This window comes from Hyperoodon ampullatus (genome assembly GCF_949752795.1).
Source record: "Hyperoodon ampullatus genome assembly, chromosome: 11".
NCBI classification, from domain to species: Eukaryota; Metazoa; Chordata; class Mammalia; order Artiodactyla; family Ziphiidae; genus Hyperoodon; species Hyperoodon ampullatus.
Window position 1 is genome coordinate 65256162 of NC_136924.1, and position 24561 is coordinate 65280722.

At 35.4% G+C, this 24561-nt stretch overlaps 1 protein-coding gene across 3 annotated transcripts in view; it reads left to right on the forward strand.

Moving 5' to 3' along the window:
• USP15 (ubiquitin specific peptidase 15) overlaps window positions 1–24561 on the forward strand; it is a gene marked incomplete at both ends in the record, with an annotated part of 136943 nt that overhangs the window by 66779 nt on the left and 45603 nt on the right. For 2 of the 3 annotated variants that reach the window (XM_079714303.1, XM_079714304.1), the window contains 2 exons: window positions 14017–14103; window positions 23256–23400. In XM_079714303.1, coding sequence (XP_079570429.1) covers window positions 14017–14103; window positions 23256–23400 — 232 coding nt within the window. The remainder of the gene's footprint in view (window positions 1–14016; window positions 14104–23255; window positions 23401–24561) is intronic. The other variant, XM_079714305.1, reaches the window with a different exon arrangement.

Below are 24561 nucleotides of genomic sequence, written 5' to 3' on the forward strand. Positions count from 1 at the left end.
AAGTGAGAGAGTAGCATGGACATATATACACTACCAAATGTAAAACAGATAGCTAGTGGGAAGCAGCTGCATAGCACAGGGAGATCAGCTCGGTGCTTTATGACCACCTAGAGGGGTGGGATGGGGGGGTGGGAGAGGGAGAGTGGTAGCGAGGGAGGTGCAAGAGGGAAGAGAGATGTGGACATGTGTATATGTATAACTGATTCACCCTGTTATAGAGCAGAAACTAACACACCATTGTAAAGCAATTATACTCCAATAGAGATGTTAAAAAAAAAAAAGAAAAACCTTAATCTGTACATCTAGAAGAAATCTTAGGGGAGAAGCTTCATGACATTGGTCTAGGCAGAGATTTCATGAATATGACACCAAGAGCACAAGCAACAAAAGCAATTATAAACAAAAGGGACTACATCAGACTAAAAAGTTTCCACACAGTAAAGGAAGCAATCAACAGAGTGCAAAGGCAACATGCCAAATGGGAGGAAATATTTTTAAGGGTTTTAGGATTATCAGAAACACTTAGGGCTAGTTGTATTTCAATATTTGGACTTTCTAAACCTCTGAGAAGTAATATGGTACATGTGCCACCTATTACTTTACTATTTTTGTAGAGTCCAGGGGGACTCTTATAGTTAAGCACATTAATATTCAGTAAGTATCCACACTAAGTAAGATAAAAAGGAGTGTAAATAGCATCATTTCAGTTCAGGTTAGATTGCCCTGAAGTGAATTATGAAAAATTTTTTAAGTTTTCAGAGATTTTGGAATTTCAGATTTTCTGATAAGAGGTTGTGAATTTGTTTTGAAACCTTAAAATAATTATTCTTAAATAAATGATTTAGTAATTGTTAACCAATTAGTAAATTGCCAAGTGATAGTTCATTAGAATACAAAAAAATTTTTAATCAGTATCTAGTGTATGAAAAGACTCTCAATAAACTAAGAATAAAAGGGAATTCTCCTAACTTGTTAAAGCCTATAAACCCAAAATCTGTAGCAAACATTTAATTGAGAAATTTTGAACACAAACCAAATAAGATTAGAATTTTAAAAAGAAATAAAATTCACTATTTACATCTGATGCAATCTACGTAAAATCCAAAAGCAATCAGCAGACTACTAGAACTAAGAGAATTCAGCAACATTATCTAATACAAGATTAATTTGTAAAAATTAATAGATGTTTTCCATACCCATAGGTTAGCATTCTTTTTTATGAAGAACCAGATAAGTATTTTTAGCTTTATGGGCCATAGGGTCTCTGACTCAACTATAACTACTGATATAGCAGTAGACATTGTGTAAACAAATGCGTGTGGCTGCGCTCCAGTAAAACTTTATTTAAAAAACATGGATTTGTCTTGTGAGCCATAGATTCCTGACCCTGCTATATAACATTAGTAACCCACTTAGAAAATAGCATAACAAAAAATAACTTAATTAGGAATGCATAAAACCTTCATGGAAAAAAAATTCTAACTTCATTAAAGACAAAAGATTATTGTGTACTATATGGCTTAACTTAGCCTTTCTCTAAATTTGTCATGTCAGAGCCTCCTATTCAGAATTCTATCCTGGGGCTTCCCTAGTGGTGCAGTGGTTAAGAATCTGCCTGCCAATGGCAGGGGACACAGGTTCGAGCCCTCGTCCAGGAATATTCCACATGCCGTGGAGCAGCTAAGTCCGTGCACCACAACTACTGAACCTGCGCTCTAGAGCCTGCGAGCCACAGCTACTGAGCCCACGTGCCACAACTGCTGAAGCCCTCACACCTAGACCCTGTGCTCCGCAACAAGAGAAGCCACTGCAGTGAGAAGCCTGCGCATCGCAACGAAGAGTAGCCCCCGCTCACCACAACTACAGAAAGCCTGCACGCAGCAACAAAGACCCATAGCAGCCAAAAAGAAATAAATAAAATAAATTTAAAAAAACAGGAACAAAATTCTATCCTGACCTTTTTTTTTCCCTCTGCTTGTGTGTGTGAGAAACTTCAGAAACTCATTCTAAAATTAGCATATTCCGGGCTTCCCTGGTGGCGCAGTGGTTGAGAGTCCGCCTGCCGATGCAGGGGACACGGGTTCGTGCCCCGGTCTGGGAAGATCCCACATGCCGCGGAGTGGCTAAGCCCGTGAGCCATGGCTGCTGAGCCTGCGCGTCCGGAGCCTGTGCTCCACAACGGGAGAGGTCACAACAGTGAGAGGCCCGCGTACCGCAAAAAAAAAATAAAATAAAATAAAATAAAATAAAATAAAATAAAATTAGCATATTCCAATAAAGATCCAGGATTAGCTAAGTCAGTTTTGACAAAGAAGAGGAAGGGAAGTGTTTACCTACTAGATAGTAAGAATTACTGCAAAGGTATGGTAATAAAAACACTATGACGCTAGCAAAAAAAAGGCAAATAGACTGGAATAAACTAGTGAGCTAAGAAAAACTCCTATATGTATGATAAGTGGCACTGCTAGGCAGTGAAAAACAGGTTGCTTAAAGCAGATAGGTGCTTAGATTTTATTAGGAGTACTAACTATTTGGAGAAAAGAAAGCAGAATCACTGCCTTACACATTACATACAAAGACTCCAGAAGGACTAAAGACTCAAATAAGAAATGTAAAGCTTTAAAGCTAATAAGATATTTTGGAGAATATCTGTGACCTAGGGATCACAGAACATAGTGCGAAAATTAATGTTTGATTGCATTAAATTAAGTATTTCTGGTAAAGGAACCATATACAAAGTTAAAAGTCAAATGTCGGTTTTAGAAAATCTAAAACCTACAAGAGAATAATACCCACAGTGTACAAAGAACTGCTGTGAATTAACAGAAACAAAGCAAACAAGCTTTTAAAAAATAAAAGATATAAATAGTTTAAAGAAGGGGAAGCCCAAGTGCTGACAGGTAGCTGAGGAGATATACAGACTCACTAGTAATCAGAAAAATTAAAGCATGAGATACAATCTGATAGCCATCAGAATGACAAAAACTTAAAAGGGTGCTAATAAAAAGCGTTTGGAGGGTTGTAGGAGAAGTCTTATGTACTGATGGTGGGAGTACAAACTAGTACCATGCTGTATATCAGTGTTTAATTAAATCAGGAATGCTTAATCCCTCTGACCCATCACTCAGCGGAATTTTTCACACAGGTCCCTGAATATACAATCTTTGTAGCTGTGTTGTTTGTGGTAGTGGGGATTTGAAGACAGCCTAGTAAGTATCTATCTCTGGTAGAGTGAATAAGAAAAATGATGGTGATATACTGTGGAATGCCAGTGCAGCAGATAGAAGTAACAATGGTGAGATCTTTGAAACTGGATAAACTTTAAAACAGAGTTGAGAGAAAAAATAAAAACAAAATGAGATTTCACTCAGTACCATTTAGGTAAACTTAGAACATACTGTGTAAAATTATAATATTCAAGAACATTGAGAAAACACCTGTAGTGGAGGAAAATAGTACAGATAAAGTTTGAGGAATTAACATTTACTTATATTTATATGTATAGAATTGAAGTAAGGATGCAAATTCTTTTTTTTGGGTAAATGGCAACTTTAAAAAAAAAGAATTCTGTGTGTTCATTGAAGTTACATTACAAGCAGATGTAACTTAGACAAATTCAACTCCAGCAGAAGGCATGTAATTTTAAGTTCCTCAAGAAAGAAACCTCAAGTTATTAAGATACAGAACAGCCTGTTTTTGTTTTTTTTTTTTTTTTTTTTTTTTTTTTTTTGTGGTATGCGGGCCTCTCACTGTTGTGGCCTCTCCCGTTGCGGAGCACAGGCTCCGGATGCGCAGGCTCAGCAGCCATGGCTCACGGGCCCAGCCGCTCCGCGGCATATGGGATCCTCCCAGACCGGGGCACGAACCCGTATCCCCTGCATCGGCAGGCGGACTCTCAACCACTGCGCCACCAGGGAGGCCCGAACAGCCTGTTTTATATGCTTAGAATTGTCATCATATTTTTCAGGAGACAACCCCTCATCCTCAACATGGTATGAAGATGCTAGTTCTGATAAACATCACTAACCTGGGGTCTGTCCAGTGCTCATACTGCTTAGCACATAACCGTTTCCTACCTAGAGTGTCAAAAGCCAAGGAAAAATCATTAAAAGCTATAATATGGTGATAGAAGGAAGAATCACCTGTTGAGTTTGTTAAAACACTGTTTCCTCAGCCCCATCTCCAGAATTTCTGTTTCGGTAGATCTGGGTAGGCCTCATGAATTTGCATTTCTGCTAAGCTCACAGGTGATTCTAATGCTGTTGGTCTAAGTATCACACTTTGAGAAATTCTGTAGCTAACGTTTCTTAATACGTATTATGTGACCCCCCATAGGCAGCAGCTTCCAGAGTCCTCCCCCAGGCCAGCAGAATATAAATCTTTATGAAGGGACTCAGGAATCTGAATTTTATGATTCATTTCCTTTTTGGTCATATAACTGCACAACTGGAGATGAAAGGGGAAAATAATAGAAAGTTTCACTTTTAGGTGCCAATAATGCATTGCACTACACTGATAGAAGAAGTTATCCAAAGTACTGTATAACATCTTGTTTATTACTTAATGTTTTCTAAAGTGAAAAATGTTAGTGGTTTTCCAAACAGCCAAATAAAAATAATTCTTTATAAATAAAAACAATAATACCAGTTAAAACAAAAAACAAAAAAACCACACCACTACAGTAGGCATATGTTCACTAAGAGAAAGCATGTTAGTATCTAAGTGTCTGACTTTTCTATACCACTGAAAACAAAGAAATTAATTGTTCTGAAGGCCCTAAAATCATACTAGGCCCTTTTTTGTTGTTGTTGTTTTTGGTTTTTTTGGCTGCGTTGGGTCTTCCCTGCGATGCGCAGGCTTCTTGTTGCGGAGCACGGGCTCTAGGCATGTGGGCTTCAGTAGTTGCAGCACGCGGACTCAGTAGCTGTGGCTGGCAGGCTCTAGAGCTCAGGCTCAGTAGTTGTGGTGCACGGGCTTAGTTGCTCAGCGGCACGTGGGATCTTCCCGGACCAGGGCTCGAACCTGTGTCCCCTGCACTGGCAGGCGGATTTTTAACCACTGCACCACCAGGGAAGTCCCTAGGCCCATTTTTATCAGAATGGAGACCATATAGCCTCATCTGAAGAAATGCTAAATATAAAAAAAAAAAATGTTAGGCGTAAAATATAATTTTGTTTAAAACATGTAGTCCTATTGGGCTTCCCTGGTGGCGCAGTGGTTGAGAGTCCGCCTGCCGATGCAGGGATCACGGGTTCATGCCCTGGTCCGGGAAGATCCCACATGCCGCGGAGTGGCTGGGCCCGTGAGCCATGGCCGCTGAGCCTGCGCGTCCAGAGCCTATGCTCCGCAACGGAGAGGCCACAACAGTGAGAGGCCCGCGTACCGCAAACAAAAACAAAAACATGTAGTCCTATTTATAAAAATGTATATACCCTAAGGCAACCCAAAGTCTATATTAGAAACCTAAGAACCTACCTAAAAAATTTTCAGAAGTTTTCTATCTGGATTTTTCTGCTAGATATCAATTTATAATTTGAATTTTTCATCTTTATATTCATGTTATATTTTTTAAATATTAAAATGCTTAGTTTTTTCAGAACGTGCATTTCTAATCCAGTTCTTAAGCATGTCATTTCTTAAAACCTCTCAAAAACGTGATATTTTCTAATGATACCTTAGAAAAGCTTAAACCACTCTAACTTTTTTTCTATTCTGTTAAATTTGACTATTTTCCAAAGATGTTGGCATTGGGTGGATAGTCTGATTATTCAATTGGAGATGTGTGGCTAGTTACAGCTTGTATTTTTTTTTAAATTATTTTAAAGTAGAATAATTGTAGAATCCTGGGTGTTCCTGAAGAGAGGAGAAACCTAATCAATAGATTATCCCTTACTTTCCAGAAAATTTGTTTAATGTTAACACCTTATTCCTCAGTTAGAAGCAGTACAGCTTTATTAATTGACTAAGTTGTACTATTAATTTTTTTCTGTATGGTTTCATTTAGGTATAACTATCTCAAAGAATGCCTTTGAGATTACTAACATGGAAATAAAAAGGTCCAAATTTTGCTGTTTTCCTGAAATAAGTAAAAATTCTTGTGAGGGTAACATGAGAAGTTGATGTAATTCAGACGTTTTCATTAATTGCTCAAAAATATTGACAAGAGATATGTGAGTAAAAATCTGGTGGAAGAAGATAAGCATCATTGATAACTGAAGAGGCAGTTTTTCATGGGCTAGAAAATATTCAGAGAAGAATCCAAAATCAACAAGGTAAGGCATGAGAGGCTAAAAAAAAAATCAAATAGAAAACTAAGCCAGTAGTTCTTAACTCATATGTTGTCCCCCTGCCATCTGTGGTGTTCTGATTAACAGAATTCCAAATTGGTGACTGAAACACTAAGTATAAACTTAATCTAGTGGCATATTAGTATTTTTACAGCACTCTGTCCCTGAGTGCTCTTCTTGGAGAGAGGAAGCACTTTATAAATAAAACCATTGCATACTATTTTTCAGTTAGGATAAATAATAAACATCTAGGTGACTCTGCAATATTCTGTTTTTGTTTTTTTTTTACACCAGCTGTTTTGCTATTGTACCTGTTTAAGTACAGGTAGAAAAACTTAGCATATACTTTAGAATTTTTTAAAGAGTTATTAAGCCCAATTTGCATATATAGTAATTGCACGGTTAACTGTATAAATGGATTCAGAAATGGTGGATAGACCTATTAGATTGAAAATTCATATTAGGAAACTTGTCAGATAAAGTGTTTTCATTTTAACAATAAACTGTACAGAGACTTTACAGGCTCCGGACGCGCAGGCTCAGCGGCCATGGCTCACGGGCCCAGCCGCTCCGCAGCATGTGGGATCTTCCTGGACCGGGGCACGAACCCGCATCCCCTGCATCGGCAGGCGGACTCTCAACCACCGCACCACCAGGGAAACCCTGTACAGAAACTTTTAAAGTATTTATAAGCATGATAGTCTCTACTTATTTGAAACATTAGTAGGTTATGACAGTTTTATTTTGGTATTAAAAGAACAGTGGTTATTATAGTTCACAGAAAGTGCATTCTTAAAGTTTCTATGAAAGTATACAAATTTGTTACCAATTTTAACCTTGTTCAAATACTGGAAATGGGGGATTGAGTGATTTTGGATGTAGGGGTCGAGAGGATGGCTCAAGAGCCAGTTTTGCATTTCTTGTCATTCATGCATATTCATATATTTTAAGTTAATAATATGTCTTCAATTTGAAATGCAACCTGTGAGCCATAAATCTAGGGTAACATTCTAAAACCTGCAATTTCTTGTCATTTTTAAAGACATTTTGAGTCTTTATAAATTTTCTTTCATGCTTCATCTCATTTTATCTTATTCTTATTATTGGTCTCATTAAGGAAAAGACATAGAGCCTGACATTGTAAATCAATTATACTCCAAAAAAAATTTTTTTTAAAGAAAAAGACATAGAATGACTTTTTCTGAGACTAAAGTTTGAGGTAATGGAACAGCCAAACAGAACTGCCCAGGATGAAGTTAAATATAGGGAGCCAAAGCTTGGGGAGTAATGAGAACTGCAGGTATGGAGTTATATTCCTAGAAGTGAGAAATATTAGGCGTATGTGAATTATCTAATTAAAAATGTAAAGAACTGTATACTAAACCTTAAAGGGTGTCCCTAAGTAATGATATAAAAGAAAGATCAAATAAATAATCGTGTAGATTCAGGAAAACTTGGATTCTGTTTTGTCATAGAGGCCAAAGGAAAAAAGAGCTTCTAGAAGAAAGGGAATGGTAAGCAGTGCTAAATGATGCAGAAATTGGGGGGGGACAGAAGAGATTCGGTGTATTTGACAGATGGGGTCAGCATGATGAGAATGACAAATAGTAGGAAAAGGGGATGAATACCTAGTCAGAAAATGGAACACCTGGTATAGATCATTCATCATGTAATGTACTGAAAGAAGAAAGATTAACTAAGGTGTACTTGGTTGGAAAGGCAGGATTCCTGGAGAGAAAAAGAAACTATATAAATCTGTTTGTTATTTAAATATACACATCCTTTCCTGGGTGTTTGTCACCTAACGATGAAGGCAGCATAATGGTAGAATGAAGTTCTTGTGTACTGCTATTTACCGATAAACTGTTTTTTTCTGGTTATTTTATTTTGGTGGTCCAAACTCCAAATCTTTTTTGGAAAAGCTTGTGCTTGTACATAAACACACACTTCCCATAACTCTGTACTTTGCGGTTCCTCAATTTAATATTCATTAAGATCTTGAGCGTGTATGCAGATTTTCCTTTGAAATGCTGAAAATGCACATCGATTAAATAAATCTTTCCTTCATGTAAACACTGTTACCTACTTTCTGTTGTGGTAAGATAATGTATAACCTAGTACTATGTCTCCAAGTTTTGCCAAAGAGAGCATGGTCACAGTCAAGCTTCTTAGTTAGTGTTAGCTTCAATATTTAAAAGCCATATCCAAATTTAATTGAAATTAAGACATACATAGTATTTCATGCATAAATGAATGTAACTTAAGTATTCAGTTCTCATATAGATGCTTGATTCAGAGGTACTCACAAATAATTATTGGTTATTTTATTTCTTCCTTTCTCCCCTAGTTCTGAAAAAGATTTGAGCAATTGACAGTAACACATGTAAGTCAAAGTTAACTATATGAATAGATACAAAAGTCAGGACAAATGGAAAATAAACAATTGTCATAGTAAGTTGAAACCGGAGAAGTTAGCTGGTAGGGAGCAGTAAGGGCTTTTGAAGTTACTAAAATTAATCTGCATATGTATGAATTTATTTTGGATCCTGATGCAAACTACCCAGTTTTTGAGGCAATTGGGGAAAAGATGTAAACATGAACTGACTGTTAGATTGGGACAGACAGTAGTATCAAAAAAGATTTCTTACCTGCTAGGGATGCATACTGTAGTGTTTACAGGTGAAATTATAAATGTCTGGGATTTGCTTTAAAGTTGTCCAGCAAAAACATGAAGGAATGTGGAGGCCAAGGAGATTATAAATAAACCAAGAGTGGTAGAATGTTAATAATTTTTGAAGCTGAATGACTGGTATTGGGTACATGAGGACTTGTGTATGTTTGGAGATATCTGTAATAACAGCAAAAATAAAAATCGGTTGCAGTTTTGGTATTGAGATTGATAATGGCTAAAGAAAAGTAACTGTAGTTTTATTTTTTTTAAGTGGAATGTTTTGTCAAATACCATACAGAGCAGTCAAAATGAGGAACAAAAATCAGGTTATGAGAAACACTTTATATATAAATTTCCTTAAATTGTCTTTTGTTTAAGTATTTAACACCCTGCCTGACACAGAGGAGACACATAGCAAATGCTTGTTGAACTGAACTAATCTGTATCTCACAAGAGTAAAAGTGCTTAATTTTTCAAGAGATTTAAATTTCTCTTTTTCTCTAAGAACTTACCCTAGGATGATTGTTAGAAATGGGGAAAGTTTAAGGTCGGTCTTGTCTTTCTTAATAAGATAGTTTTTGTTTTATAATGTCAAAATTTACAAATTCAGGTTGTTTTATATCAGGTTTGAAAATAACTATAAAAAGTTTTAAATAACTAATTTTGCTATGTCAACATTCAGACTTAATTTCTCTATATTTTGATTGCTCAGTATGGTATTAGATTTCCATGTACGTTGACTATTTAGGTAACTTACAAAGAATAAGCTGTATTTTTCTCTTCAAGTAAGAAGTTCAGCTTAGCCTTGAATTACAGGCTTTTAGTTGAAACATTGGAAATAGGGAAATTAAAATACTGCATTCAGTTGTCAGGGATGAAGTATAATTTTCTCTCTTCATGAAATCATTTCAGCTAAACTCATGTTTTACCTTCTTCTGTCTTGTTAAGAGACGATTCACTGCCTTATATTACACTTAGCCCAAACTAGCCAAAATTAGTTTAACACTAGATAAATGGCTTAATATCTAGTTTATGTATAATATTCTAAGCATTTTCTTCACTCGTCTCTTCAGAAAGCTACTAGTGCAAAGTTGCTAATAAACAGTGTAATTTCCAAGTTATATCAAAGAAAGAGAGTTAAAGAATTTAGGTTATAATCCACAGATTGACTAGTCAACCCCTACACAAACTCCACAAATGTTAGCTAGGTTGGGCTATGTGTAATCTCGGTCAGAAGTTGGAATCACAATAGATAAGTGATCTAACTATTAACCATAATGTCTGTAACAGGCGGTAAAAAGTGTTATCATACTTTTATTTAGCTGTGGATCACCACATCCATCCTGCTGTCTCTGATATCCATGCTCTTTAAGAACAATCTCTCTACCAATAGCATTTATCTCAGTGTTTCCTAGACCTCGTTTTTCCTTCGTTTTCTCCTCTCTCCTATACATATAAATGCCTAGCATACTGCCACACGTATAGTAGACACTCAGTTAACACTAGTTCGTGCTTTTGTTTCTTTTCCAGTATCACCTTCCTTGCTAACCTATAGATATAAACAAATCTCTCCCATCTTTTAAAACAAGACCATCAGCTTCCTCTGAATACCACTTAGTTTTTCTTCTAATAACCAACTTCTTTAAAAAGGCAGTGCTTGGGCTTCCCTGGTGGTGCAGTGGTTGAGAGTCCGCCTGCCGATGCAGGGGACACGGGTTCGTGCCCCAGTCCGGGAAGATCCCACATGCCGCGGAATGGCTGGGCCCGTGAGCCATGGCCGCTGAGCCTGCACATCTGGAGGCTGTGCTCCCAACGGGAGAGGCCACAACAGTGAGAGGCCCGCGTACCGCAAAAAAAAAAAAAAAAAAAAAAAAAAAAAAAGGCAGTGCTTACCATTCCTTACCACATATTCAGAATTTAACAAAGTCCTTATTTAACTTTTTAAACCTAGTTTATTTGACCTCTCTTAAATACTTCTTTTTGATAGCTATCTCCTAAAGAAATTCTCTTATTTTGAATCCATGATACCACAGTTTTTCACGGCTACCTTCTTGGCACTATGCAGTTTTAACTGCCATTGTTTTTGTATAGTGAAGGAGGTCAGATAATAAATAACACGTTTGTGTTTTTATGAAAATAGTTTTGATCATGGACAGGTACCCTGAAGGGATCTTGTATCCCCCTCAGTGTCCATGGACTGTACTTTGAGAACTGCTTCCTAAACCTCCAAGATATGTTGCCCTTGCCCACTCCACTGTCTTAGTCCCAGCCTTTTTTACTTCTCACCTTTGTTTTTTTTTTTTTTTTTTTTTTTTTTTGTGGTACGCGGGCCTCTCACTGTTGTGGCCTCCCCCGTTGCGGAGCACAGGCTCCGGATGCACAGGCTCAGCAGCCATGGCCCACGGGCCCAGCCGCTCCGCGGCATATGGGATCCTCCCAGACCGGGGCACGAACCCGTATCCCCTGCATCGGCAGGCGGACTCTCAACCACTGCGCCACCAGGGAGGCCCCCCTTTGTTGTTTTTATAGTCTCCTAAATGCTCTTCCAATCTTCAGTCTCTTTCTCTTCCTCAAGAGTTACCTTTCTAGAATACAAATCTGATTACGTTGATACTGTTAAAATCTTTCAACATGCCACAGCACAATTGGATAAAATCCAAATTCCTTCGGAGAACATAAAAAGGTTCTTCATTATCATACCTACCTTACTAACCTCTGTTCCTATCACTACACCCTACTCTTTCAGCCAATTCATTGGTAATTCCCTAAACACATCATGCTTTCTATAGTCCCACACATTTTCACATGCTATTCTTTCCACCTGGAGTACTCTCACTTTCCAGTTTCCACCTACCCCTCCAACTGTGCACATCGTTTTAAAATCACTTCATGTTACTACCCACAAAATTTGACTTTTAGTTATATATATATATATATATATATTTTTTTTTTTTTTTTTTGCGATACGCGGGCCTCTCACTGTTGTGGCCTCTCCGTTGTGGCGCACAGGCTCCGGACGCGCAGGCTCAGCGGCCATGGCTCACGGGCCCAGCCGCTCCGCGGCATGTGGGATCTTCCCGGACCGGGGCACAAACCCGTGTGTCCCCTGCATCAGCAGGCGGACTCTCAACCACTGCGCCACCAGGGAAGCCCTTTTTGTTATAATTTTAAAATTTGTTTTAGGACTTACGCTGTTTTATAGTTATTTTGCTTGTATCATTTTCCCCTATTAGAGTATGAGCTATTTGAGATCAGGAACTGTCTCTCTCTTTGTACCCCTAGTACTTAACAAGGGCAAGGCATAATGTAATCACTTAATAAATGTTTGAGTGTTTTAATGAATTTCATAGAAAATTCTAATACTGTTCTGGGATAGAGTTGCTAATGAATAGTAAAAAGGCCACAGATGGGCAGAAAAGGGGGAAAATATATATATATATGCCTCAGCCATATATAATATGTAATAAATATACATATTATAAATAAAATAATCTTTATTTTCATAACTTTTACTATAAGTAAAATTCAAGGGAATATTTCAGTTTCTATCTGTATACTTGAAAAGTTGTAGTGAATTGAATTAAATTGTAGTCAGATGGATCACATTTTGAAAAATTAACCTCCTTAATTGATTATAAGTCAGTCTCGGTGTTTTTAGATTGTTTTCCTAAGTTAGCATTCTTAACATGAAGGCAGAAAATGCCAGAATACTTCTATATTAATATTAATTCTATTAATATCTTAAAATTAGTACCTTAAAATATTAGTATGTTAAAATTACCTTTTAAATTTGTTTTCTACATTGTTTTATATTAAAACTTGGTTGCTTGTATTTTTGGATTTGAGCTTAGTACAGTTAAATAAAATCTTGTAAGGGTCTTCCATCAGAAAAGCAGCTAAATAGAAGCCCCACTTAATGTAATCTACCTGTATATAACCTGCATCAACAACAACAACAAAACTCTCCTTTAAATTGAAGAAAAAAATTTTACCAATATTTCATAATATATAAAACTTCAAAAGTTAAGTAAAATTTTATATGTAAGAAATTTTATTACCCACCACTTAGTTTAGCAGAATCCAAATTACCTAAAAGCAAATTTTGTAGATTACACTTTCCTGCCCAATGACCATTTTGCTGTTCATTAACACCTGAGTAGAGGAAATAAAATAATTTTTAAACAGTAATCACTTTGGGCCTCACTAATTTAGAATTTATGATGACTGAGATACTGGACTGAAAGTATTAGCCTCTTACAGCCCGTGGCCTAGATGTTGCCTAGTAAATTAAAATTGTATACAAAATTACAAGGGAAATTAAATCTTTTAGAGATTTTTAAGTACTACTTTAAAATAATCATTCCTATATAATGGATTTGTTTACTATAAATCATGCCTATAAAGCATATTTGTTGATTAAAAGCCACTAGTAATTTAGATTTCTCCAAAAACATTCTGAATTAGTGAGGTGTGTAATAGATAGTGAGATTTATATCTATTCAGTTTTTGCAGGGATAACCTTGGCCAAAAATTACTTCTCAGGATTATGTTTGTAATTCTCTTTGCTATTTCATCCCTCTTGCCTTATAGTTTTAAAAATTGATAAAATCTATGATATCTGTGTCTGTGTTGTATATAATTGGAATGCCATAGTATCTACTGAGACACAGAGTAGATTTCTTTTACATGCTTCCTTTAAAAATTAATATTTTAATTCCATTGATTTAAGGAAATTATTGATTGTAAGATATTAATAATGGTTACCTGAACTCAGAACTGGGTGTATTGCATTAGTAGATTTATAAGAATAATATCAAGTTTTATATTTAATTTGATAAATTTCCTTTGAAAATAGTTCCCTTATATACTATTATTTTTTATATGAACAAATACATTGGAAATTGAAAACCAAAGGGTATATGGTGATTTTGCTCATAAATCTGTTTTCCAGCATTCATTTACTACATACATTGTCATCTGTAGTTCTTTTCTTTATTTCATAATTAATTTCAAAATTCAGCATTTTTTATCTAATTTAACATTTTCATATTTTTAAAGGTCCCCAGGTGCATCCAATTTTTCAACTTTACCAAAGATCTCTCCTTCATCTCTATCAAATAATTATAACAACATCAACAACAGAAAGTAAGCACTGAATCTTAAAAACTCTTTGTTTAATTGATCGCCCTATTGTGGTTGCAAAAAATCTCTTGTATCTAAAATTTAGGATAAAAGTCTTAATGCATTAAAATTGATTTTCTTTTAAATCACTGGTCAGTTCTTCAAGGAGTAACTTCACAAGAAAGCAAGCAGAGGTATAAACTTCTTGATTTAATATATATACTACAATAATTTACTAAAAGAGATATAAAGCACTTGCGGAATTTCATATTCTAAACACTAATTATTGAAATATATATACAAGTCTGTTAGAATTCAAATTTTTAGGAATAGTATAAATTTCAGATATCATTTTAGAACTAGACATGTAATCACAGATAATACATAATGTTTTTTAAAAGTGTTTATCAGTGATTTTCAACTGGAAAACATACAAATTTTTATGTTTATCAAAAAGGCAATTACTTTTTCTGAAAAAGTTTGGGGAAACAATTCCCTTGCTCCATCAGGAATAGTATTCAGAATCTTAGGATTTACAAAAATTACATGAAAATGTGTGCCATATTGCTATAAGAAAAAGGATTCAAAATCACTTGGGATTCACTATAACGTCTGACATGGATGTATTACCTTGAAAATTGGCATGGTTTTATATAAAAGGATAAAAAGAAAACTTTATTTATAATTAGTCCATTCAATTATGGGAAGGATTTTAATCCAGAGATGATTATTGTCCTTTTACTTCTTGGATATATACATTGTAGTTTATGTATTAGGTTTACAGGATTTATGTAGTTAAATATTTACACTACTTGTCCAGTTCATAAATGGCATCTGATTATTCCAAAGGGTAAATTCAAAAGGACTGAAACTATTCATGAAATAATCTTTTAAAAAGCACCGTTAGGGGCTTCCCTGGTGGCGCATTGGTTGAGAGTCCGCCTGCCGATGCAGGGGACACGGGTTCATGCCCCGGTCCGGGAGGATCCCACATGCCGTGGAGCGGCTGGGCCCGTGAGCCACGGCTGCTGGGCCTGCGTGTCCGGAGCCTGTGCTCCGCAACGGGAGAGGCCACAGCAGTGAGAAGCCCACGTAATGCAAAAAAAAAAAAAAAAAAAAAAAGCACCGTTAATTGAATTTATAGGTTTAATTAATGTTCCCTTAAAATTCATATGGAGAGGTGGGGCTTGACAAAATGATTTTAATTTTAACATACATCTGGATTGTAAATATATAAGAATAGCCAAAATAACTTTGGAAAGGAAAAACAATGAGAAAGGATTAATCTTACTAAATATCACAACCTGCTATAAAGATATAATAATTCAAACAGCATAGTACTGACCCAAGAATATACCTGCAGATCAGTGGAATAGAAAAGAGAGCCCAGAAACAGACCTTTATATATAAAAGAATGTAATGTGATCAGAAGGTATCCTAGACTAATGGAGAATGGGCAGATTATCCAGGAAATGCTATTGGAAAAATTGGATTGCTATTTCTCTTTAAAACTTTAAATTAAATTAAAAATTTTAATTGTCAGGCATATTAAAAATTAAACAGCAAATAAATGGAAAATATTATTGCTACAAATGACAGAGGAAGGGCAGATACTCTTAGTATATCAAGCTCATAAAAATCAGTGAGAAATTTTTTAAGACAACTAGAAAAGTAAGTAAGTGATGCAGCTGAGCAATGAAAATAAGAGAATTAAAACAGACATTTTAAATGTTCAAGTTCACTACTAACTAGAGATATGTAAATTAAAAACATAAACAACTCCATCCACTTTCCCCCACCTCAGTCTCATTGGGAAAAGTTAAGTGATGGTATCCGTTCTTGTAAGGATTCTGTTTGAGTGGTTGGAGTATTAGTCCAACTTTTGTAGAAAAGAGTTTGCTATATGTATCAAGAAGATTTAAAACACTAATTCCTTACTTTAGTAGTAACAAGATACGTGCACTGTAGTATAATAGTGAAATATTGAAGACACTGGGTATCCAAAATTGCAGTGTAGTGTGTTCTCTTCTATTTAAAAATGTATATCCACAGGCAAAAGAGTAAAGGGAAATATCCTCCTATAATCTGGTTTGTATTTTACATGGTATCTTTTAATGTAATTCATCAAAAGTAATTTTCTCATCTGAGATAAAATATTGTTTGTGTTTCTACCAATTGCAGATGGCTCCCACATTTACTATAAAAGAATTTGGTTCCAGGTATAACATGTACTTATAGTTAGTTATTCTTTGGAGAGATTTTTTAGCATTGTATATAGACTGTATTGAACATAGGCTGTATTTTGACCAGAGTTGCCATATTAGTATATGTGATCTGGTGCTTCTGTTTTTGTCTTATTTCCCTCTCACAGTAAAAATATGACAGTACAATCTGATCTCAAAACCTCTGACTGCAGAAAATATTAAGAGAGGAATTGGAGTGTTGTCTTAAAAGTTTAGAACATGATTAATTAATGATTCTACTCCTATGACTAGGTTATATTTTTAGCTATTTATATTTGTCTATTTTAGACACTAAAATAGTCCTTTCATATTAGAAAATTTTAATAGCAAACAGCTACTGGTACCACCTTACTTAAAAGTAAAACTTAACCTTTCTTAGTAAGGAACAAAATTTAAACATTTACAAAATGGAGAGTTTTTTTTTTTTTTACTTTAAAAAACTTGAATTAATGTTATCAACAATTATTTCACATAAAATTTATTTCTTGACTTTTCAACTTGTGGAAATAAGTAGCTGCTTAAGACTTCAGGTGGAAATAGCATAGTTTCTTTAAAAGTATGTAAAATGGGTAATAACCTTTTAAGATTAAATACGTTTATGAAACTTCATATATGTGGAGATAATACTCCAAGTGTAAAGTGCATATTAAAATCAGTAGTTGTGATACAACGTTTATATGGCATTTTTTTACAAATTCAAGACTTAAACTGATACATTATTAAGATGTAAAGTTTTCATTTCCAGAAATAAGAATATTTGTTATAAAAGTAATAACAGAGTGTACTTGGAATTATTTCATTGACGTTTAATAAAGTTTAAGTTTTTATTAAAGACTAATATTATGAAGAATCAGATGCCAGAATATTGTTCATTCACCCTGTGTAGTAGTTTTACTTGTTAATCCGTACAGTATTAATTCTTGCCTCAATTATAATTTAAGTACATTTTTAATATGTACCAAAATCTTTCCACTCTCCGCATTTTTCTTCTGTCTTGCTGCATTTGCTTTACTATAATACTTCTTCTAAAAAAATCTCTTTAGGGCTTCCCTGGTGGCGCAGTGGTTGAGAGTCCGCCTGCCGATGCAGGGGAAACGGGTTCGTGCCCCGGTCTTGGAAGATCCCACATGCCGTGGAGCGGCTGGGCCCGTGAGCCATGGCCGCTGGGCCTGTGCGTCCGGAGCCTGTGCTCCGCAACAGGAGAGGCCACAACAGTGAGAGGCCCACATACCGCAAAAAAAAAAAAAAAAAAAAATCTCTTTAATGTATTTATTTATTTTTTATTATTTATTTTTTTTTTTGCAGTACGCGGGCCTCTCACTGCTGTGGCCTCTCCTGTTGCGGAGCACAGGCTCCGGACGCGCAGGCACAGCGGCCATGGCTCACGGGCCCAGCCGCTCCGCGGCATGCGGGATCCTCCCGGACCCGGGCACGAACCCGTGTCCCCTGCATCGTCAGGCGGACTCCCAACCACTGCGCCACCAGGGAAGCCCTTTAATGTATTTATTGTCTCAACTCTTGGCATTCCACATCGGGGCACATTGTATTTTTCTGTTAATTCATTTAAAGCTCTTTTATTTGAAATGGAAATGACTCCCTGTAAGAGATTAAGCAATGAAAAGGAACTGGATTTTGGAGACTGCCAGAGACTAGCCATCTGGCTTTTGACAAGTTAGTTGCTGAAAGTTTCATTTCATTAACTGCAAAGTGAGCATAATTACAGTTATGAGGATTAAATTATAGATTTATAGTGTTTATAATGTTAAATGTAAATGCTAATTAAAAAGTCAGTTTCAGCCACCATCACCCTGATACCAAAACCAGACAGAGATGCTACAAAAAAAGAAAATTACAGACCAATATTACTGATGAATATAGATGCAAAAATCCTCAACAAAATACTAGCAAACAGAATCCAACAACACATTAAAAGGATCATACACCGAGATCAAGTGGGATTTATCCCAGGGATGCAAGGATTCTTCAATATACGCAAATCAATCAATGTGATACACCACATTAGCAAATTGAAGAATAAAAATCATATGTTCATGTCAATAGATGCAGAAAAAGCTTTTGACAAAATTCAACACCCATTTATGATAACTCTCCAGAAAGTGGGCATACAGGGAACCTGCCTCAACAAAATAAAGGCTATATATGACAAACCCACAGCAAACATCATTCTCAATGGTGAAAAACTAAAAGCATTTTCCTCTAAGGTCAGGAAGAAGACAAGGATGTCCACTCTCGCCACTGTTATTCAACATATTTTGGAAGTCCTAGCCACAGCAATCAAAGAAGAAAAAGAAATAAAAGGAATCCAGATTGGAAAAGAAGAGGTAAAACTGTCACTGTTTGCAGATGACATGATACTATACATAGAGAATCCTAAAGATGCCACCAGAAAACTACTAGAGTTAATCAGTGAATTTGGTAAAGTTGCAGGATACAAAATTAATGCAGAGAAATCTTGCATTCCTATACACTAACAACGAAAGATCAGAAAGAAAAATTAAAGAAACAGTCCCATTCACCATTGCAACAAAAAGAATAAAATACCTAGGAATAAACCTACCTATGGAGGTAAAAGACCTGTACTCAGAAAACTATACAACACTGATGAAAGAAATCAAAGATGACACAAACAGATGGAGAGATATACCATGTTCTTGGCTTAGAAGAATCAATGTTGTGAAAATCACTATACTACCCACAGCAATCTACAGATTCATTGCAATCCCTATCAAACTACCAATGGCATTTTTTACAGAACTAGAACAAAAGATTTTAAAATTTGTATGGAGACACAAAAGACCCCAAATAGCCAAAGCAATCCTGAGGGAAAAAAACAGAGCTGAAGGAATCAGAGTTCCTGACTTCAGACTATACTACAAAGCTACAATAATCAAGACAATATGGTACTGGCACAGAAACAGAAATATTGATCAGTGGAACAGGATAGAAAGCCCAGAGATATGGTCACCTTATCTTTGATAAAGGAGGCAAGGATGTACAGTGGAGAAAAGGCAGTCTCTTCAATAAGTGGTGCTGGGAAAACTGGACAACTACATGTAAAATAAAGAAATTAGAACCTCCCTCATACCATACACAAAAATAAACTCAAAATGGATTAAAGACCTAAATGTAAGACCAGACACTATAAAACTCTTAGAGGAAAACATAGGAGGAACACTCTTTGACATAAATCACAGCAAGATCTTTTTTGACCCACCTCCTAGAGTAATGGAAATAAAACCAAAAATAAATGGGACCTAATGAAACTTAAAAGCTTTTTGCACAGCAAAGGGAACTATAAGCAGATGAAAAGACAGCCCTCAGGATGGGAGAAAATATTTGCAAACAAATCAATGAACAAAGGATTAAACTCCAAAATATACAGGCAGTTCATGCAGCTCAATATCAAAAAACAACCCAATCAAAAAAATGGGCAGAAAACCTAAATAGACATCTCTCCAAAGAAGACATTCAGATGGCCAAGAGGCACATGAAAAGCTGCTCAACATCACTAATTATTAGAGAAATGCAAATCAAAACAACAATGAGGTATCGCCTCACACTGGTTAGAATGGGCATCATCAGAAAATCTACAAACAATAAGTGCTGGAGAGGGTGTGGAGGAAAGGGAACCCTCTTGCACTGTTGGGAATGTAAATTGATACAGCCACTATGGAGAACAGTATGGAGGCTCCTTAAAAAACTAAAAATAGAATTACCATATGACCCAGCAATCCCACTACTGGGCATATACCCAGAGAAAACCATAATTCAAAAAGACACATGCACCCCAATGTTCATTGCAGCACTATTTACAATAGCCAGGTCATGAAAGCAGCCTAAATGCCCATCGACAGATGAGTGGATAAAGAAGATGTGGTACATATGTACAATGGAGTATTACTCAGCCATAAAAAGGAATGAAATTGGGTCATTTGTAGAGATGTGGATGGACCTAGAGACTGTCCTACAGAGTGAAGTAAGTCAGAAAGAGAAAAACAAGTATCGTATATTAATGTATATGTGTGGAATCTAGAAAAAGGGTACAGATGAACCGGTTTGCAAGGCAGAAATAGAGACACAGAAGTAGAGAACAAATGTATGGACAACAAGGGGGGAAAGTGGAGAGGGGGGTGGGATGAATTGGGAGATTGGGATTGACATATATACACTAATATGTATAAAATAGATAACTAATAAGAATGTGCTGTATAAAAAATACAAAAAATTAAATTTTAAAAAGTCAGTTTCAAATATTTATAGAAAGATAAGGGCTCGATTTTACTAAAAAATGTTATATTTTTAAATGTATATTCATTTATGATGAATTAATCTAGCATAGCATTAAAATTCCCATTAAGATTACTGGCAAATTTATTTGTTTTTGCAAAGTAACATAACCTTATGGGATAAGGACTAGCTTACAACCTTTAGAAAAAAAAATAGCAACAGTAGTCATGAAAGATACAGGGGCTGTCTTTCGGGTTTAGGTTTACATGTACTTTGTTGAAGTGTTTAAAGAGCTGTTGGTTTTGACATTTTCCACGACAGACTTTATTTGATTTAAAGAACACATAAGATGTGGATTATAAGTGACCAATGAAGATAGTATTAAAATATTTTTAATTTGTTAGTTTTCTTTATTATCATTGAGCATGTAGACTACCATCTTAATTTTTGGCTAAGGTTTATTCTTATCCTGTCACTTAAAATGTAGATATCCTTTAAGGATCCGGATCACTTGCATGGGTGTTGGCGTGGGTGTGTGTATGCATGAGCATGTATTTGGGCATACTTTCCCTCTGTACTCTGACTTAAGTTTTATTATAATTTTACAGCTGATATATATGGGGTTTCTTTAACATGTTGAAAATGTAGGCCTTGCATTTTTGTAATATATAGCAGACCTTGATTTTAAGCACTTCTTCTTTTTTTAACTTTTTTTTAAAAATTATTATTTATTTATTATTTATTTTTGGCTGTGTTGGGTCTTCGTTTCTGTGCGAGGGCTTTCTCTAGTTGCGGCAAGCGGGGGCCACTCTTCATCGCGATGCGCGGGCCTCTCTCTATCGCGGCCTCTCTTGTTGTGGAGCACAGGCTCCAAACGCGCAGGCTCAGTAGTTGTGGCTCAGGGGCCCAGTTGCTCCACGGCATGTGGGATCCTCCCAGACCAGGGCTCTAACCCGTGTCCCCTGCATTGGCAGGCAGACTCTCAACCACTGCGCCACCAGAGAAGCCCCCTAAGCACTTCTTAAAGGGGTAAAAGGAAAACCAGGATTCAGTTTTTTGTTACATGTCCTCAACGTTAGATTCAAGAATCCAGTCACTGAGTGACTATATATGGAATTGCTGATAGGTGCCTTGAACTTTGTTACTGCTAATATAAAATAAAATATGAATTATAAGGCTAGTGATCTGCAAAATCCAAAAGACGCTTGAACCCGTTTTTTTTTTTTCTTTAAGTTTAAAACAAGTAAATAGCTACAAGTCTATGAATTGATCAAGGTTGCACTTCTTTGGAGCCTGCTCTTTTTGTTTAACTTTGGGGTAGGTTGGTTTTTCAGTCTGAGAGTTGATCTTTTATTTGTGATGAAGGGGGATGTTTTCTTAAAAATACAAAAATATTAGTGGGATAGCATTGTGTGTGTAAATTTTGGTTGATATGGTTTTGTGTGTTTTACCTGTTGGTTTGTTAGGGTGTGTAAGTTTACTAAAGGCTTTGTTAGAACAAGCAGTAGTACAGTTCATTTTAACTGTTATAAAGTGAGAGTATAGAAGCTACAATAGGAAGTATTTGAAATTATAAGTAAAAACTTAAAAAAAAATAATACCAAGGATAAATTATAGCCAATTGAGATTGTCAGAGTTACTGATTTACCATGTTTATTTGTAACACTGTATTCATTTATTTACATCATTATTTGCTTTTAGCAAATAACCTTGATTCTTGTTCAGGTTTGTTCTAGTGAATAAAAAAAATAATGATTGAAAGTATGCTTTTGAATTATATCCAAAACATCCATCATAAATATCTTATAAGATAACCTATTAAAAATTAAGGAAGAATCTATCCTTTTCCACAAAATTTTTTTTAGTTACATGTAAAAAGAAAGAGGGATCTAACTTATTGACTTCTCTTAGTTCTTTGTAAAATTACCCTGATTCTCTAAGGTTGAATATTATGTAGGGTTTTTTTAAGATTAATATTTATTTTACTCATAGTACAAATTATCCTGAGGTTGTATTTACCTAGTTAAATAAACTGCATTAATCTAACAAACTAGAAGATTCTTTCCATAATAGTAATACTGAAGTGTGTACTTGCTTCGAATCATTTCATTTTTGCATTGCTGATCACCCCAGGCTGTTTTCTGCATTTGAATACCAGATTTTGCTGGTCTAGCGTAGAATACTATAAATAGAATCTTTGATGCATCAGAACAGTGATGTCACAAAGGCCCTGGAAATCTCTGCTCTCACCTGTAACTAAAGCACAACTCTTCCTGCTTCTACTGTTCTCACTCTATTACAGTAGCAGGATGTAAAAGGGACATCAATGAGATGATTTATTGCTGCGGGTGGTGTTTAAAATCTGAATGTTTTACATTTGATGGAGCAATGAAGAATGGAGCAAGCTGTGAAGCTGCTCCAGTTAATCAAGGGTAGAAAGACATAATGTGGTTTGTATTGGTTGGTGTGGTATATGATGCCGTGATTTTGTTGATTGAAAGAGGAGTATATTAATTAAGGGGGTTATTTTTATTTAGGTTTGTTTTAAAAGTACCTGAGTTAAGTGCTTTATAAAAAAATTAATGACTGACCACATATCTCAAATAGGTTTAAAGTACTCTGTTCATTATAACTATGTGATGATAATTGGCTGCATTATGAAAAAGATTTTTTGTTTTCTTCCAGTGTGAAAAACTCAAATTATTGTCTCCCATCATATACTGCTTATAAGAACTATGATTATTCAGAACCTGGAAGAAACAATGAACAGCCCGGCCTCTGTGGCCTAAGTAACTTGGGAAATACGTGTTTCATGAACTCAGCTATTCAGGTAGGTCTTTCTAAACAAAATGAAACTCATATATATGTTTTATGGTAATCAATAATACAAGAGGAATAGAGTTGGGTTTTACATGTCAGAATATGAGTATTATATGTGTTTGGAGAGTTTGTGTTTTCATGGAAGATTTAAGCATACACATTTGAATCATTCATTCTAAGAATATCTTATGATTCTCAGTTAGGTGGCATGTGATTGATTATCATATAGTAGAAGATTAAATATAAGTTCATACAAAAAATATAATTCCAAACAGAAAACCTAGGCTCTCTGAGAAGAAAAAAAAGCTAGTGAGATCTCTCCTTTATATGAAGTCTCTTGCTTTCTTTAGACATTGGTGGGAATTTCAGGGAATGATTATTTTATGGTCACCAGTGTTCTAACTCTAAATAAAATTAGTTTTAAACCTTTTTTTTACCTTAATGTGAAATTAAGATTTGTAAAAATAAGAAAATTTTATGAACCTTTTGTATACATATTTTTAACAAATCACTTTCCCTTAATACTCTTTCAATTTGGGGATATAACAGATCACTGCCCTTTTTTTCCCTTTGTCTCTCCATAGAGCTTCCCTTTTCTTCCTGCTCTGTCTGTACCTTCCAGTTTTACTTGTGAAATATTTATGTCTTTGATTGATTGTGAAGTAACAAGATCCATGTATACTTTAATATCACTGTTACTGTGTGTAAAATTAGAGCTGGTTATTTTATTCCCCTTTTACAAATAAAATTCTGTATTTCAAAAAGCCCAAAATAATGGTATACTATTCTGATATTTGAATTTTAACCTTCTTTTGGAAGTCTTTTTTTTTCTTTCTTTTTTTTTTGTGTGTGTGTGCAATTCTGAATTTTTATTTTTAAATCTGCAGTATTCTGTTCTCTATCTATATTTTAATACTGAATCTCCTATGCCCAGGAGGCACCCTCCAAAGATATAAATTAAATACAGATATGGATTGATAAGGACATTATTGCAAATCTTGACTATCTGAGAAAAGTATAGGACTCTTTATCATCCAAAATTCAAAATAAATCCTTTGTACATAGTCATTAATCCAGTTGTTTCCTAAATGAACCATTGCCTTTATAGCATTCTTGAAAAACTAGAAATTTAACTGTCATAACTCTTGACCAGGAGTTGGCAACTTTTCTT